This window comes from Balaenoptera acutorostrata, chromosome 21 (assembly GCF_949987535.1).
Source record: "Balaenoptera acutorostrata chromosome 21, mBalAcu1.1, whole genome shotgun sequence".
Taxonomy (NCBI): Eukaryota; Metazoa; Chordata; class Mammalia; order Artiodactyla; family Balaenopteridae; genus Balaenoptera; species Balaenoptera acutorostrata.
The window spans coordinates 17,425,280-17,444,056 of record NC_080084.1 but is presented as its reverse complement, the minus strand read 5'-3'; the positions used below and the strand labels follow the sequence as shown (position 1 = coordinate 17,444,056).

The window sequence follows — 18,777 nt, the reverse complement described above, 5'->3', positions numbered from 1 at the left end:
TTGACCTGAGAGTCGTTCTGTGCTACAGCAGAAAAAAATGACAATGGGCTTGAGATTCAAGATGCTGGAGGAGGCTGGAGCCTCAGGAGTTGCTGTCGTCGGTGAGCACTTATCCTAAATCTAATACCCAACTAGCCAAGCAGCTACACCCCAGTGAGACTCTAACATGAAATAGTACTGCCTCCTGGCCTCAAGCCCTTCACACCTCTGACGCGTATCACAACTCACTTTTTTTCTTGTTAGACTCTTTTTTTAATTGAAGTATAGTTGATTTACAGTGTTGTGAGGACTCACTCTTAATAATCCTACTGACAGAGTATGTGTCCCCATTAATGGGTGAAGTCTTTTCAAGATTACTCAAGCTCTGCCTGGAGGAGTGAGGAATCTGTGAAAGTAGAGCAGACCCTGCATTAACACAGCTTCTGCTCTGCGCATCTGCCAATCGGGCTCTGATCTAGACGCCCACCCTCACTAAGGAGAAGTAAGGTTTTTGGCACACAGGCTGTTGATCCCTTGTGGAGGTGCTGTCAAAGATGCTTCAGCAGCCACCCTCCTCTTCATGGCCTAGATCATTTGTAAGTTTGGGGGCACCTGTCATCCTGTCAGGACACCTTTGGATGCCTTGGAAAGCAAATTTATTCCAGGCCCAAGTTTGTAGAACTTGCATACTCTAGCATGAGAAAGATGTACAAGGAAAAGGAAGAATAATAAACCAGGGTCAAGGACTGGAGAAAAAAGGCAGTTTTTTTTTTTTAATTAATTTATTTATTTATTTATTTATTTATGGCTGTGTTGGGTCTTCGTTTCTGTGCGAGGGCTTTCTCTAGTTGTGGCAAGCGGGGGCCACTCTTCATCGCGGTGCGCGGGCCTCTCACCGTCGCGGCCTCTCTTGTTGCGGAGCACAGGCTCCAGACGCGCAGGCTCAGCAGCTGTGGCTCACGGGCCTAGTTGCTCCGCGGCACGCGGGATCCTCCCAGACCAGGGCTCGAACCCGTGTCCCCTGCATTGGCAGGCAGATTCTCAACCACTGCGCCACCAGGGAAGCCCCAAAAGGCAATATTTTAAGAAAGGTGGTCGGGAAGGAGAGGGGGCTTGCGCAGAGAACTGAAAGAAAAGATTGGACATCAGAGAGAACAGCAAACTCCAATTTCCCAGTAAAGAAATATTAGTGAAAACAGGTTTCCATAGTGGTCTTGGTACTGGCTTGCTTTGCTTCTCCTTCACTCTAGACAGAGGTGGCAAGGACAGGAAGAAGCCGGGGGTACAACTGAGTGAATTGAGGACCTCTTCTGGTCTAATAGCTTTTTTAGGAGGGAATACAGTCTGGATTCAGTCTGTTGTATAGAATGTTTTCAGAGTCAAATATAAACAATTTGATATAAGAATAGCAGGTGAAGAACATTCTATTCTGCCAACGTATAGACAGCCTCACAGCACGGTAGGCAGAGAAAGATCTTTCAACTTCAGAGCCTCATCATATCCGCAAAGTGATGGGAAAGTTTAACAACCAGAATCTCTCTCCCCACACTCACCTCACATCTTCACTCTGACCTTCCTAAAATGAAGGACTAATTCATCTTCAAAACTCTCAGGATCTTCCTTACCTATCATTCACTCTTAGCTTAAATTCCATTCGTGATGTGGCCAAGGCTCAGGTTTTTCACCCTCATCGCTTTCTCCTGCACACACACCCTACACTACTTCCCCCGGCAGCTTACAGGTGTCATCTTTGAACATATCATCTAAATGTTCACATGTGTACTTTTCTTGGTGTGCTTTCTCATTTTACCTCAAAATTTAAGGTAGGGGCATGGACGGCTTCTATTTATTTTTGTAATCCTAGAACGATTATAACACTTCTTCAGAGCCTGTTAGAAATTTAATAAATTAAAGTTGCCTCTAAAAGCCATTTCTGTACCCAAGTACTTCCTCACCTTATGCACAGCTTATCAGGTACTTGGAAAGTAATTTGTGGCCTGAGGCCACTGGCTCGAAACCCAGGGGCAAGGGCTCACCAGCACTGGTGGGGAGGAGGCCACGGGAGCAGCTTTGTCAATTGGGTTACGATTGGCTTACAAAGACCAGTAGAGCACAACTCATGCCTCCTCTATTCCCAAGACATTACAGATGAGATCTTTCTCCCTTTGGGAAGGGAGGAAAATAAGGAACTCAATCAATATTTCTTCTTTTTTTTTTTTTTAATTTGGCCACACCACGAGGCTTGAGGGATCTTAGTTCCCCGACCAGGAATTGAACCCGCGCCCTCAGCAGTGAAAGCTTGGAGTCCTAACCACTGGACCGCCAGGGAATTCCCTTAATATTTCAAGTAAAAACTTACGTGAAATTCTCACCCCATCTTCCCAACAAATTCTGCCCACATTCTGTTCTTTTTTCACTAAAGACAATAAAATGACCTCCTCCAGCAAATCTTTATGAAGCAGGACTGAACACAGGAAAACAAGGTTTAATTTGCACAAATAAAGGAAAATGTAGACAAGGCTGGGGGTAGGGGGGAGACAGTACTGACCAGAGGGTTTGATTCTCCAGTGGGGCAAGGGGAGAGAGCGGCTTAAGTACAACTCTACCACATTCTTGTTCAGTGACCAAGCACCTTGGCCATCCATGTGACAGATGGTCTGCCAACCCTCCCCCACCACCATGGTTGCCGCCAAAAGAACTGCCACTCACCACAGGGCTGAAGAAACTGGAAAAGTCACTGCAATTTTTCTAGAACGTGGGTAACAATATATTCCCTAATTATAGCCTAAGCCCTGCTCTTGCTGGATTTCAGTTTCTTCAGCTGTGTAACTGGGAAGACTGGATTCAGTGTTATCAGAGGGCCTTCCTGAATTTAATATTCTGAGAGTGAGGGTTAAGAACTAGAGGAGGGGGGCTTCCCTGGTGGCGCAGTGGTTGAGAATCTGCCTGCCAATGCAGGGGACACGGGTTCGAGCCCTGGTCTGGGAAGATCCACATGCCGCGGGGCAACTGGGCCTGTGAGCCACAACTACTGAGCCTGCGCGTCTGGAGCCTGTGCTCCGCAACAAGAGAGGCCGCAGCAGTGAGAGGCCCGTGCACCGCGATGAAGAGTGGCCCCCGCTTGCTGCAACTAGAGAAGGCCCTCGCACAGAAACGAAGACCCAACACAACCAAAAATAAATAAATAAATTTATTAAAAAAAAAAAAAAAAGAACTAGAGGAGGCTGAGAGAAGAGATGTGAAATTTGAACAGTGAATGTTGGGGAAGCTGATTGACCCATAAAATTAGTAACTGGCCTGAGCGCAACAAACTCCAGATTCTAGTTCTCATTTTTCCTGAATTTCCTAAGCCACCCAGCAGTTAAAACAGTTGGAACTTAGTACAGCCCACCCATCATCCATGACCCCTCCCCTAATTTGTCTCCTAAAGAGAATAAGCACAGTCCATTTTCTGTGTCTGCGGGTTCTGCATCCGTGGATTCAGCCAAATGCAAATGGAATATTTTCAATGCACAACCCATGGATACGGAGGGCTGGCTGTAAGGGCCTTGAGCATCTGTGGATTTTGGTATCCACGAGGATCCTGGAACCAATCCCTCGCGGATACCAAGGGACAACAGTATAAAATGCCTAATTTAACTCTTAATGGCTAGCAATAGACACAAAAGGTCAAGTTTTGTGTAGGGATCTTTGAGCCTAAAGCATAAAACAATTAACTTTTCCAAAGGTCTTTTTCTTCCAGAAGAAAACTCAAACCTATTTACCAGGTTACAGAAGTTCAGTTTCTATAAAGAAGTTCAAATTTTCTATCTTCTACAGGCTTACTGCTACGATTATTAGCTGTAGAGAAATTAAGAAATTAATGTAGAGATTATCACACTAGAAAGCTTTTATGCTTCATAACATGCCCGTTGCTCCAAATAGATAAGGTCATGAAATTGACATATTACAATCAATTTTGGGGATGGGATTGTTAGGAATTAAGTATAAAATCTTGTGTTCTTTCATAAAATTAAGCCTTTCTGGTGAAAAGGACATTGAGATATTTTGTGAATTCTTGAATAGAGAAAGCGTAACAGGATGTGTTAAGTAACTTCAGATGGGATAATACCTAGGCACACATTCATAAAGGACCAAAAATAGGAAAGATATAAATAAGAGTAGGCAGGGTGGAAGGAGTGCATATGTGACAATTTGGCTGCAGTAAGCTCCCTTTTCCCCAGGAAGAGCAGACAGGGGGTGTTTCTGGGGCCCAGACAGGAAATGGGTCTGCAGAGCAGAAGGGAGGGCTGAGAGTGCCATTCCAGCAGAGCCCACACAAGTGGACTGAGCCAGCCAGGACACCAGCCCTGCAAGTCTGGTGGAGGGTTAGGGTCTAAGGAGCCAAGGCAGCAGCTTAAGCATGTCCAGAAAGTGATAATTCTGTTGTATATCTTCCATACAGGCTTTCAATCTGGATGCTTTTGTGTCATTGGTATGCATTTTTGCAGACAGAGGCAGAGCCTTGCCAAGGGCAGACTTGGCAGTGAGGATGGCTCTTGGGCGAGATGGCAAGAGAAATGTGAGATTCACCCTGTGGATGAGAGGGGTCTAGGGTACTGTGAGGCTGAGATAGGTTCTCTCAAATACAGCTGAGCCCCAGAGGCAATTTGATGATGTTCCACGTGTCTCCCAGCCTCAAGGAAGGTGAGCCCCCAACGTGTGTTCTTCAGGTCAGGTTGATCTGTACTTGGGAATATTTATACTTGACTGCAAAGCACAATTTGTTTTATGCACTACACCCCCAGTAATAAGCCTAGGACTTCTGTTTATCCTTGGCATCCTATACAAATTTATTCTGCAAGAAACTAAATATGAATAGTCTGGAAAAGCTCCAAGCAAGAAGTGTTCCAAATCATTGTGTTTATGAAAATTTAGTCTCATGTTATCAGCCTCAGGTACTAGGCTAAGCAGGCATTTTTGTGTTTTAATTCGATACCCAAATGGCCTGATGTAGGTTCTGTTAATCCTATTTTTATCATTGGGGTAACAGTTCTATGATTAAGTGATTTGGCCAAGGTTGCTGCTGTTGAACTTTAGACCATACTCCTGCTTTGTTATCTGTGTCCCATCACAGATTCAATGCCCTTGATTCCTTATGTGGGTATGAATAAAGTAGTGATCCAGGAAGACACACAGAGGTATTGGCACAAAGGGGCTTTGGGATCTAAGTAGCGTTTACATGTTTCCCTAGCAGACATGAGCTGGTTGAGATGATTTCTGGTCCAAAGCCCCTTTGTGCCAATACCTCTGTGTGTCTAGTTTTAGAATCCAACGTGAATAACTAGGCCAAAAGATAAACAAAAAGTAGGCCTAGCACCAAGGGACATGAATGGACCCAGAGCAGGCAACTGAGTCAGTCTGGCAATGCTGGAAAAATACATTGATAATCAATGCTTTCTATGAAAAGATTTGCAATTAAAAGGGGAAAATGATAGAAGGAATTTTCACATATTGAGGTATGGGGAAGTCCTTCTGGCTTATACATGATTTAATTTGCACTTTAGGTTAACCAAAACAGCCTATTTGTGGCCTATTAAACATACATTGTACATCTGCTTTAACCATTAAGGAAAAATGTATTCGTATTTAGTATTATAGATACTAAAACCCCCACCAGGTGGAAGAAGTTAACTACCTGATGACCAGACTGTAGCCATGACATAAGCTGCCACAATTCTGAGAGCTGGCCTCAAAGAAATGGGAACAAACTGACCCTGGAACTGAAGATTACTGTACTTACAAAAGTCAAGATGACGCTGATCAGACCACAGCCTGACCAATTTCAAGATGACTGTGCTCCTTATGCATGTAGCCCCCTCCCTTCACCTGTAGAAGCTCTTGTCCACTGATTGTCACGGGGGGAGTTGGCCTTTGGACAGGAGTCCACCCTCCCCCTCAGTTGCCGGCTTGAGAAATAAAGCAAACTTTCCACCAACCTTGCCTCTTTATTGGCTTTTGAGCAGTGAGCAGCTGGACCCCACTTTTGGTAACAATCTCACTCCTGGGCATATATCTGGACAAAACTACAATTCAAAAAGATACATGCACCCCTATGCTCATAGCAGCACTATTCACAATAGCCAAGACATGGAAGCAATCTAAATGTCTTTTGACAGCTGAATGGATAAAGAAGATGTGGTACATATATACAATGGAGTATTACTCAGCCATAAAAAATGAATGAAATAATGCCATTTGCAGCAACATGGATGGACCCAGAGATTATCATACTAAGTAAAGTAAGTCAGAAAGAGAAAGACAAATACCATATGATATCACTTATATGTGGAATCTAAAATATGACACAAATGAATTTATCTATGAAACGGAAACAGACTCATAGACATAGAGAATAGACTTATGGTTGCCAAGGTGGGCGGTGCGGGAGGGAGGGATTGGGGGTCTGGGGTCAGCAGATGCAAACCATTATATAGAGAATGAATGGACAATAAGGTCCTACTGTGTAGCACAGGGAACTATATTTAGTATCCTGTGATAAACCAGAATGGAAAAGAATATGAAAAAGAATGTATGTAAATGTATAACTGAAACACTTTGCTGTATAGCAGAAATTAACACAACATTGTAAATCAACCATACTTCAATAAAATAAATTAAAAAAATAAAAAGCAGTTATTTTAATATGAAGTTACCATTTACCACAAACTGTTACAGAAGTTAAAACAGTACACAGTGAAATATATAAACAGTTTTTATTGAGATGTTTCAGCTCCTTTTTTGTCAGGTTAGTCAGTTTGTAAAGAGGTTAACAATTCCTGTAGAAAAAGAGACTTGAAATTAGAGAATACGCATTGTATTAAAACAAAGCAAAAACATAGAGGTGGTTGAGCTATGTGGAAGTCAGCAGAGATCACAGGATGCGAGGGACATAAATTTTAAGGGTAATGTTAACTAACCCTGAATACACCTCACTCCACCCCACAATAGTATTGAACTCCTTTTGGAAGTCCACCAAAAGCCAAATTTCTTGATTACTATTTCATGTATGTTTCACTTTGGTTTGAACAACTAGAGACTGAACAGAATCTGAAATCAAAAAAGATACTGAGCATTCATTTGGTCTACATGATAACATCATTCGCCAATAACAAAAAGCTCTTTAAGTTAACACTGCCTACTTTCACCCTGCTAGGATTTTTTGGAAGGGGCATTTTGTGACTGGATCTCACCACCTGTTTTCCTCAAAGACAGTTCCCAGGCATAACTCTTCATCATAAGCTTCATTGACAAAAGTCTCACTATTCATTAGATTCTCCTCTTCTTGGTCATTTTCTTTATGGCAGGTCAAATTCCTTGATGATGCTGTACTGTTTCTAGAAATCAGAGAAAGTCAAAAGAGTTGTTCCTTAAGGTAGAAGCTGGGAATGCGACATGGTTAGAAATGGCCAACTCGTCCCCTATCAAAAGTTGTTATGGGAACTATGCCCTATTTTAATTGTCCCTTTAACAAAGAACTGGCCTAGAATGGCCAATACTTGAGTCAGTTATGATTTGTTACTAGGCATTCACTTAACTTCCAAAATGATACATCTTCTCAATTGAGAGGAAACTAGGAAATTGGAGTCAGTGAGAATTGAATCCAAAAACAGGTAAGTAGCAACTGGACACAGGTGAGTTAAGAAAGCAGGTTAACATAGAAGACAGGCCTGACTGACAGTCAGAAGCCCAAGGGAAGCACCTCAGTTCATCTTAACATTAACCAGTTGGCTATTGACCAGTGTTACTTTAGGCAAAGATATATCATTTCTCCTGGCCCTTTCTTCAGTCTTCAAAGTGAAGGCTGGACAGAGGAAATGTAACTTTTAAGGATTTCGGTCATCTCTGTAACATTTCTCCATACGTAGGCTGCTTAATGTCCTTTGCCAATATGTTTATCTAATCAATTTCTTCAGTTAGTGTATCTTCCTAAAGCTTATTTTGTCATCATTCTTACTCAATCATTTTTGAGTTATTCTTGTTTGTTTCTTTAACCCAATGACTCTTGCTCTTAGACAAAACTTTATGCTTTTGCCTTAAATCTCTCATGAGTTTATTTCACCTCCTGTCAAGGGCTATGTTGTGTCCCCCTAAAATTCATATGTTGAAGTCTTAACCCCTAGTACCTCAGAATGTGACCATATTTGGGGATAGGGTCATCAAAGCAGTAATTATGTGAAAAGGAGGTCATTAGGGTGGGCCCTAATCCAATAGGACTGGTGTCCTTATAAGAAGAAGAGATTAGGACATGAACATGTACAGAGAGAAGACCACGTGAAGACACAGGGAGAAGTCTGCATTTACAATCCAAGGAGAAAAGCAGACCTCAGCCTCAGAAGAAACAAACCCCACTGACACATTGATTTCAAACTTCCAGCTTCCAGAACTGTGAGAAAATAAATTTCTGTTGTCTAAGACACACAGTCTGTGGTACTTGTTTAAGCAGCCCTAGCAAACTAACACACCTAACAAGTTTTTCCTCCAAACGGTCACTGGCCCTAACTCTGCCTCGTTGGAGGGGACTCTCCTCACTTCATCCCTGAGACTGTGTCACTGACTGCTGTTGAGGCAGATTTTATCTGCATAAATGCCACGTACCCCTTACAACATTGTTTGTCCCAGGTCTCACTCAAAGAGATGGTCCCAAGTATGATTTTTCCAGGTCAGCATCCAGGCTGCTTTGTTGCTCAGATCTTTTCTCAGAGGGCAAATTTCTAGAGTGGATTCATATCTCCAACCTCGTTAATCTTGTTTTAATTTTATTTAATAAGCCTTCTTTGGAATAAAATTCTCCCATGAGGACATTAGTAGCTGCTCACCGTTTTAATTTGTGTTCTCTTCTGAAATATACAAATGCTCCCAGAATGACCAGAACAGCTGACAGGGCTATGGTTAAGCTGAGGGCCATGTGGCCAGGGGCAGGTCTATGTGCTGCTTCTTCACAGAACTCTCCGCCGTATCCCATCAGACAGCTGCATTTTCTCAGCTCTCCTTCCGTTGTACAGATTCCCCTCCCATTACAGAAATCACTGCTACAGAGCAGAAGTTTTCCCTTCTGTGAGTCCTTGGGCTGAACTCCTTCCTTGGTTTCTGGAGTCTTGCTCTCTACAGCAGGCATGAGAGGGGTTAGCGTTTTTCTGACAGGATAATTCATTGCCTCTGGACCTGGGGATTTAGCCTTGGTAGACTTGGTACCCTGGAGAGGTTGGGCAGCTTTTGGTGTCAGTCTTTTTCCAGCCTCTGACATTTTAGGTGTTGGTGTAGAATGGGTTTTATGTAGATAGGTACCTACAAAAACAGTAGGTGTGAGTGTGAGTATATACACAAGTTTGTCATTGTCAATTAAGAACTATTTCAGAAGAACAAGAATTGTAGTGAACTTAACCAGATAAGTTTGAATTTATGAAATCATGATCACTACCATTACTTTTGGCTAAACAAAAAACTATTAAAAGCTGATAAAAAACTACATATCGGGGCTTCCCTGGTGGCGCAGTGGTAGGGAGTCTGCCTGCCAATGCAGGGGACACGGGTTCGGGCCCTGGTCTGGGAGGATCCCACATGCCGCGGAGCGGCTGGGCCCGTGAGCCGCAACTGCTGAGCCTGAGCGTCTGGAGCCTCTGCTCCGCAACAAGAGAGGCCGCGGTAGTGACAGGCCCGCGCACCGCGATGGAGGGTGGCCCCCGCTCGCCGCAACTGGAGAAAGCCCTCACACAGAGGCGAAGACCCAGCACAGCCAAAAATAAACATAATAAATAAATAATAAATAAAAATTTTAAATTTAAAAAAACAAAAAACAAAAAACTACATATCTTAAGGCACTTAAAATACTTGGTTTCAGGACCAGTGTAGTCTATCATAACAATCTGTCTTCAAATGATGGTATGCAGAATTTTAGCCAAGGTAGATCCCACCAGTTACAAAAATGTTTTACTCTATAAGGATGAGTGTAGTAGATCGAAGTAGTAAATATCCAGACTAGAAGGATTAAGTTTATGGTAAATATTTCAAATTTTTTGAGTCCAAGTAAACTAGGTTTATCAAGATGTACAAGTTGCAAATATTGAACCAGATTTGGTGGCAGTGTGGGAGGGGCACTCATAAAGCAGGGAGTAGGCAACAGGGTTCTAACCAAAGAGGAATCCAAGAGTTAAGTTTGTGTTTAAGGCATTTCACCATATTCTCCATCATTGTTGGCACAAGTATTATTCCTCACATGGAAGACAGAAGTACCAGGAGTGAAAACAGCAGAATTAGCAAAAAAACTACTTCTTGCCTCTGCCCTAAGCTGGCATCCCAGGAGGATTTCCACTCCTGGGCATTTAGGGTCCTTGATGGTAGGGTACATCCAGAGGAAGTCAGCCTAATTTTATACACCCAGTGCCATTTCCCCCAAAAAAGCTTTATGTAAAAGTCAGGGTGAAATCATTAAGAAGCAGAGTCAATACTTGGGCCCGGGTCATCAAGAATGGAAGAGCAAGAGAAGGCTAGGTTAGGTTAGGTTTCTGGTTTCATTTTAAACCAGAAACCTAACCTAACCTAAAGGGTAAAGGTGATAAATTTCTCACTCATTTACTCCCATCCTGAGTCACTGCCAACACAGGACTTTCAACAAAACCACCCTTATTTGCTAAAAAATAGAATCAACTCTGGGAATCAAAATCCCTTATCTTTCCTATTTAAGATGAAGTGTTTAGAGGTTATAAGTGGTCTTCCAGTTACTCAGGTTTTAGGGAAACAAGAATTTAAGTTGAGAAGTCAAGGAGAACTCTTCACTGTAAGGCTCCTTTTCCAAATCTCTTCCTTTACTGGTTATGACCAGTTTCGGTACCAAGTCCACTGTCTCTTTGACTCTACAGCGAAGGGGACTTTGATACCAATGGAGCTATATAGCTGGTGGTTCCAGCAGAATTAGGTATTATGGTCACTCAGTTGACTGGCCACGGTGCCATCTTCCCATGAAGGTACGATTTGGAACAATATTTCTGTAACAACCATCTGAGGCTAGCATTTAAGTACTAACATGACGGTGTTATATACTAATATTATATACTAATATATAATATTATACATATTATATACTAATATGACAGCTTTCTACACATTCTCTTGGATTCCTTAACAACTCTATGAGATAGAAAGTGCTATTTCCACATTAAAAAGGGGGAACCAAGACAAGTCAAATAGTTTGCCCAACTGCTTACCCCCTAGGCGATGCTCACTATTGTGATCAATTTCCATGGACTGAATCAGATCTGGGTTAGATGAGTGCTCTTTCAGACAAAATACACTGTTGAGCTCTGTGGAGCTCTGTGGAGCACACTCTCATACAGCCTACTCTAACACCAAATCATCAGGGACATAAGCTTTTCACAAAGAGTCCACATAATCTATATCCAATTGCCCACAGTTAGACGTTTCATATTGTTCAGTTTCAAGAGTACACAGTGAGAAGGAAGTAACAGTTTAAAGGATAAAATCTTGAGGGACACTGTGGAATTAGATATTACTAAAGGTAAATCACCATGGTGACCAATGGTGGGTCCTGGGTAGGAGTTACTCACAGTCCATTTCATCAGATCCATCCAGACAGTCAGCACGACCATCACAAACCTGTGCCACAGAAATGCATTTCTGACCATCCTTACAGGATTGTGACGGCGCAGAACATCGGACAGCTTCAATACATTTCTTTATGTCAGCCAAGTAGTACCCACTGGGACATTTACAAGTCTGTCCTTCCGGGTTTGGTAAACAGATATGGCTGCATCCTCCATTGTCTTTTGAGCAACGGTTACTACCTGTGGATCCCCACCCCCCCAAAAAAAATATTGATTTAGACTATTTCAGAAGGGTCTTCTGCAAGCTTGCAAATAGACTATCAGAGTTAGAGGACCCAGATGTTTTTTCCCAGAGTAGATAGCTTTTCAATTTAATTCGTTTTAGCCAACTAAGTACCAAGTGGTTGGTGATTCTTCTTCATGGAAAAGGATGGTTTTAGAAGGCCAGGAGTTCAGACAAAGGACCAGCTTAAGAAAAATTGAGGTGAACTCTGGCCCATCCAAGATCCACTGTAAGTTCTCTTTTCCCTTTGCACCACGTAGCCAACATCAGAACTAGAAGGGCCTTAGAAATAAAGCTCTCTTTAGATGAGAACATGGAGGATGTGGTCTCTCTCATCCCTCTAAGAGTCATAGATACAGAGAACAGATTGGTGGTTGCTAGGGGTGGGGGGTGGGGGACAGGAGTCTGATTAAGTCAGCCATTTGTATCTAAGGCTTCTATCTCAAGCCTTGACTTCTAGTGAGGTTTTACCTCTTGACATATTCCAGGAATTCTGGAATAGATTATGGATATATTGAAGATAAAATGTACTTCAGAGGTGACAGGGACCCTCCTTCTGGTTCTCAGAAGTAAGTGACAGATCATCATCACTTGGATGACCATTTATTACACTGAAGAATTCTAAAAAGGTTCTCCCCACAAAGCCAAGACTTCAGGAGTTTAAGCATGACTCGTACTGGTTTATAAAGTTTAGCTTTCAAAAACCAACCAGTGGAGCAGCACTCCCTTAAGACTAATACACCCATCATATGTGGTAGTGATAGGTATGGTTAACTATTTAACACTAATTATTGTTGGTGTTTATCTCAACTAGGAACAGATTTCATCTATTACTATGTTAAGCCCAGCATCACCCTCCTCACACACTCAGTTAGGCATTTGTGTTTATAAGAAAGGTGGAGAAACACATCTGAGCACCTGGAGTTGATATTTCAAAGTTAACATCACAAGTAGATACAAGTGACAATGAGTAGAATGAAGACCAGTTTCACTTTGGAACTAAAAGGGTATTTTGATTATATCACAGCTGTAATTCAGTCTACAGTAAGAGAACTTAAAATAGAACCCAAGTATACCAAACCCCAGCCCAACATCCTTACCACCATTGTGTCTACTAGCTCCGTAGCAGGACTAGCTATATACCAGAACCAGACCATACATAATGCATAAAGATAAGAGAGTTATGCAGATAGATCTACAGGAATGTGCCAGAGAAATATTTTAATGGGAAACACAAAGATATTCCAAGGAGATATTGCAGGATGGAACAATCCCTTCATGGGGAAATTCAGTAGACTTCAGTATTGTTATAATCACTGCAAGGTTGCTTACCCTGTTGGCTAAGTTTACTATAAACTTTTAAATCCACAATCTTCTGGTCTACTGGGAACCACTGGTTTTCTGAAAGTTCTGCTTTGCTGTACCAAACTTTATTGATTTGGGCTGAAACAAAAGCCAGTGAACAATCATTAACAGAAGTGAAATTTTATCTTATGACCATTTCCTAGGCAAAGACCATTGCTCAGTATGAAAACTGTCACTCATCTGCAAAAATTCCAGGTGAATAACAAGAGTTTTAAGAAGAGACATGCATTTTTCTAAATCTTGTTTCTGGGAAGAAACTTCAAGATCAATAAAAAACAGTTCTATGGCTTTGCTGAAAATAAAGTCCGGTGGAAGTTACGTCCAGCACATTGATATACATCCAAATATAAAGACAGAAAATTAGGATACGAGACACCTAAATGCAGCTCGTGCAATTGATGGATAATGATTTTAAACATTGCTCTAGAACAATATTTCTGAAAATGGCTTGTCTGCAACAAGAGTCACCAGGGGATCTTAAAATAAATGGCAAAGGTCTCACCACATACCTAATAATTTAGCATCTTTGGGGTAGGATCTGACAACTTATTTTTGCAATTTTCACGAGACCAGCCCAACTGGTCAATGGACCAATATTGGGAAATGTAAAGAGACAGATTTACTTTAAGCAGCATTTTCTAGTTTTACCAAATCTAGACTAGTCAGAAATAATATACTAGAGTACTGTGGTTTAGACAATCTCTTTGAATACTAGAAATACCTTGCAAGTATAGAATGCTCTACAGTTGATCTAGTACTTTCATGTGTACTTAGTCAACTGAGACAGGTACACTTCCTTCATGTTATAGGTAAGGTGTTACAGCTACTAACTGACAAAGCAGTTATACCACCTATTTCCAATTCCTGACCCAGTTCTGTCTGTACCATTCCCCGGTGTCCTCCAAAGCCAGGAGCCTCATATGACAGCCAGAAATCTCAGGCAGAACAGGATTAAGCATATTCATATATAAAGAATAACCAAATAAGTAAAAGCTCCTCTAAATCACAGAATCACTATTAACATATACATGTTAAATTAGGGAAGTTGCTTAGCTATTCTTCCAAAAGAAAGACACTGCCAAAGTTCAGTGCTAAGCAGTAGCAGCTTCGCTTTAGATACCCAGTAGTTAATTCAGCTCACAAAGACAATCAATTGTAGAATTAAGACCTACCATCATCCACTGTGCTCCAGAACATCATGCCTTGGCCATACGTAAAGAGGTTAAGGCCCTGAATTCCTCTTTGGTCTAGTCTGTATCTAGAGCCATCCTGTTGAATACTTTCTATGAGTCCTCTTCCTAGAAGGAGAGGTTCAGTTAATTTCTCGGAGCCCAAACAGCTGTACTCCATCCTGTAGCTCTTTATGTCTTGTCCTGCCTCCCCTCCAGGAGATCACTGTCTGCCATGCATTTTTTGAAGACCAGTTCTTATTTATTCTACTCTAACAGTAATACACAAAGATTTGCTCATGCATATTTGTTAAGTTCTTCATTTCATTCCTTCACCAAAAGGCAACGGCAAGACTCTCTGGGCTACCATATGCTGCTCAGGATGGGGAATGATTGTATTTGTTTAGAAGGTGGTGCAGAAAATGTAAACTCAGACCTAAAAGCTATTTGAAGTTATAGCTGAAGACCAGAAAGCAGAACATCTCTTTCTCTGGCAGGGTCCCTCACACTCAGATTTAGGGTGTAGAAGATAACTGCTTACCAGGATCAGCCCAGTACAATCGGGTCCCTGCCTCAGAAAAGGTCAGGCCCACAGGGACCTGGGGTTTCTGTCAGAGCACCTTCCTCTTGCTGCCATCCATGGAGGCACATTCAATGCGGGAGCCACGCCTACCATCATCCTGGGGACCCAGGTCCACAAAGCACATGACTGCAGTCGGGGGGTGGAGCACGACAGAGGTTGGGCGGTAAAGACTTTCACTGAGCAAGACCGTGGCATACTGGCCTTTGGAGGAAGCTACGTTGATGTAAGGATTCTCACTGCCAATCCAGTATATGTGTCCACTCAACCAGTCCACAGCAAGGTCAATCACTGTGCCCTCCACGGATATGATTTTCCTCCTAGAGAGCTTTCCAGATTCTTTGAGCCTCAGTAGCCAGATATCACCCTTATTCAACTCAGACAGGTAGAGTACCTTCTCCTGGACAAGGTAGTCCATTGATGCAAGCTGGTTCACATTGGTAAAGGGAAGAAGCCTATGTTCTGGTAAAGTTGCTTGTCCTCCTGAAGCTTCTAGATTTTTCAGATAAATCTATGGGAAAAAAATTAAGTGGATGGCATCAGTTGAGTCTAATTTAATTCTTCATCTTGATCTTGCTGTTAAGATACTTAAATTCAGATTTTCATATAGTCTATATTGTCTAAAAGCAGATCATATTTCTCTCCCTTCCTGGAGCTTCAAGCACTTAAAATTCCTTGAATCCATGTGCTTTGAAGATTTACTCCTCTGTGAAAGGCCCTCCCCTTAATTTTAAAAATTTTTATTGAGATAAAATTGACATATAACATTGCGTAAGTTTACAGTGTACAACGTGTGGATTTGATACACTCACGTGTTAAAGACTCTCCTCTTTAAATGAGATTCCACTTTTAAGATCTTACTGAAACTGAAGTCGGTCTTCCAACCCCAAAATATGTTTTGTCATTTTAAAATGCCAAAGTCGACAAGTCCTCTGGATGGTAGAAGGTAGGGGTAAATTGCTTGTTAGTACCTTTTATCCTCCTATGATTTAAGAAAAGTTCCCTCACAAAATGTACTTGCCCCCTAGGCTAGAACCCAGCCGAGTTGCTTATATTTGGAATTACTCTACATCATCAGCTAGGTGCTTGGACAACTCAACCTAGTTAAACACACTGTCAGATTCCTAACCTCATTGTGTTCTGAGGTACGAAGCATTTCTTAAGGAATTTGAGTAGAAATGGTCTTCATTTCATAGCTACCTTATTTTGGTCATCATAGTTCCCAGCACACACTGACTATTCAAATTTAAATTGCATTTGAAGAATATTCCAAGGGGAATTCTCTTGAATTCAAGAGAATTCAAGTTACTCAAAGTCTGAAACAGACTGAGGCCCAAGCACAGACATGTGACAGGATAGGACAGTACCTGCATGATAACTGTGGGCAACCCAAGGAACAGAAACGCAGACTCCTTGAGTGGAACACAGTTGATGCCATCGTCTGCAAGCAGGAGTCCAACTGGGCAACGACAGCTTCCCTTGGATTGCGGGCTCAGAAGGCACAAGTGAGAACATCCAGTGTCCAGACAAGGATTCGAAGACCTGGGCTGTAGCACTTCGTGTATTATCTGGAAGAAAACAGCTAAATGTCACTATGCATTGCTGAATCCTTCAAAATGGCCTGTGGCTCAATCTTGCCTTTTAGTCATTATAGATGGATGTCACTACAGTTTTGTCCTTGGGCAGCTCATACACATAGCCTTTCCAGGGAGGATCAGGGGGATATTTTGAAACGTAAACTACAGACCTTAAGTCCGTACGGCTGTTCCAAACGTTTGATGAGGACAGCCCTGTCCTTGCCCGTCGTCTTTTTCATGCGCTGTACTGTTCTCGTCTTCATTTCAGACCAGAAGACTTCATCTTCAAACACAGCAACCAAAAAGGGGCTCTTGATTTGTGTTAGCTGCAACATCTAAAATGGTGATGGTGAGGTTCCCGGGGTGAGTTTTACACAAGGCACATGACATCTCACACAAGCCTAATACCAAAAGAACACTTACGCTAATACCAGTACCGTCTAGATTGACAGAGCCAATGCAGTGAAATTTGTCATCAGACCAGAATATCTTCCAACTCAACTTGTCGAGAGCTATGCTAGTTGGCCAGCCAAGACCTTGATTGAGGAGTATTTTTCTGCTGCTCCCATCCATTCCAGCTTGTTCTATTTGAGGTTCTCCTCCAATTTCAGACCAGTACATTAACCTATGTGGATAAGTCAGCCTTGAGATAAAGTATTACCTCATGGAAAATAACATCAGTTCATTCCTTAAAACACTGATTTACAGCCTAATTATTTCTTTCCCTCAAAATTAAACTTGGTCTGTGCCTTAAGCATAATTTATAAGGTGGTAAAATGTTTTCCTTGAAATTTTATGGTGATTGTTTATCATTTAGGGATAAAATATCTATAATGCCAGCTGTACAAAAAGTCTAAGAAATATATTAGTCCCTAGCCTGGAAAATATCTGTCTTTTCTGGGCTAGCCAATCTTTGGGGAACCTGCCAATCTTTTCTGGGCTAGCAAGCAGGCTAGTTCCACGTGCAGATGTGTGCCTCAGAACTCATTCTTGGCCACAAGTCATTAGATGCATCAGGAAACTCCTGCCAATTTCCTGAGAACTACGTTACCAGATTCCTGGTTGGAGGTATTGAAAAGGTGAGAAATGCAGAGGGAAGGTAGCTGATCTGGGTCACCTCTGGATCCTGAGTTTTGCTCTGTCTTGTTCTTATATTTGATACACATGGCCATCCCAATCAGGGCTTAGCTCAGACAAGTTGGAAATGCTGTCTACAAGTTCCTGGCCCTTGCAGAGGGAAGGGCTCTAGACAAAAGAACCCAGGCTCCACCCACACACCCAATTACTCTGCCCCCATCACCACCACCAATCACATTACTGTAAATTAAACACAATCCTTAGTTTCATTCTCCCTCCTCCTGCCATTTTAAAGCCATAATAAGTTTCCACTCTGAGGTATATTTGTTTATTTTAGCAAAAGAAAGTATAGATGAGCCACGAAGTGAGCACACCTACATCTCACTTTCCTGAAGTAAAGGACTTTTTCCAGGAGCTTTCAAAGCGACTATGTATGGTTGACTCACATCGTCATAAGATCTAAAATAAAGTCAGATAAGGTTTCTATTCACTCGTTCTGTGTTGAGGGAACACAACCAAAGTAGAACTAAAGAAGAACAACAAACTTAACAGACTTGACCAGGCATTGTGACACCTGGACTCACCCATTTAGGGGATCTAAAGCCAAAGACCGTGGTTGGTTCAAGTCATCGTCCAGGACAATCGTGTACTCAGATTTTCCTCTCCAAACAGCAGTCAACTGAATTGCCAAAATCTGACCAGCTGTCCCATCTGTCCAGTAGAGATTCCTCCCAATCCAGTCAACCGCTATATAGTCTGACTTTATTCCTGAAGAAAGGAAACCATTCAACATGTGTACTTAGGTTAAATTATAGGTTTTTACAAGCTTGAAGCTCACAGGCATCAGACTTGCATGCCATGTTAATTCATTTTCCAACTGGTAGATGCATCTCCATCAGAGCAGTCTTCATTTAAATGTTCCCAAAGTACTATTTGTAGAGGAAGATGACCATTACGAGTAATGATCACTGACTTATCGTTGGACTCCATATCTATTGAGACGCATCTTCTCATTTCTAAGCAACTAGCAAGGCTTGATCCCTTTTTGTTAAGGAGGTATAAACCAATGTTTAGAAAGTTCATGGCCACTCATCTTATTTTTCATGCTACATGTATTTAGTAAGGGCAAGATGAGAGTCTCTAAAAG

General features: G+C 41.9%; 1 protein-coding gene across 1 annotated transcript in view; it reads right to left on the bottom strand.

Annotated features, from left to right (window-relative positions):
- Positions 1 to 8,806: 8,806 nt before the first annotated feature.
- Positions 8,807 to 18,777, bottom strand: part of LOC103012668 (low-density lipoprotein receptor-related protein 2-like) — a 36,541-nt gene continuing 26,570 nt past the window's right edge. Inside the window, exons 23-31 of the mRNA XM_057537498.1 lie at positions 18,215 to 18,398; positions 16,977 to 17,178; positions 16,724 to 16,888; positions 16,344 to 16,544; positions 14,938 to 15,487; positions 14,400 to 14,525; positions 13,195 to 13,305; positions 11,583 to 11,819; positions 8,807 to 9,306 (exon numbers count right to left, since the gene is read on the bottom strand). Of these exons, the coding sequence (XP_057393481.1) occupies positions 15,008 to 15,487; positions 16,344 to 16,544; positions 16,724 to 16,888; positions 16,977 to 17,178; positions 18,215 to 18,398 (1,232 nt within the window). The 3' untranslated portion in view covers positions 8,807 to 9,306; positions 11,583 to 11,819; positions 13,195 to 13,305; positions 14,400 to 14,525; positions 14,938 to 15,007. The remainder of the gene's footprint in view (positions 9,307 to 11,582; positions 11,820 to 13,194; positions 13,306 to 14,399; positions 14,526 to 14,937; positions 15,488 to 16,343; positions 16,545 to 16,723; positions 16,889 to 16,976; positions 17,179 to 18,214; positions 18,399 to 18,777) is intronic.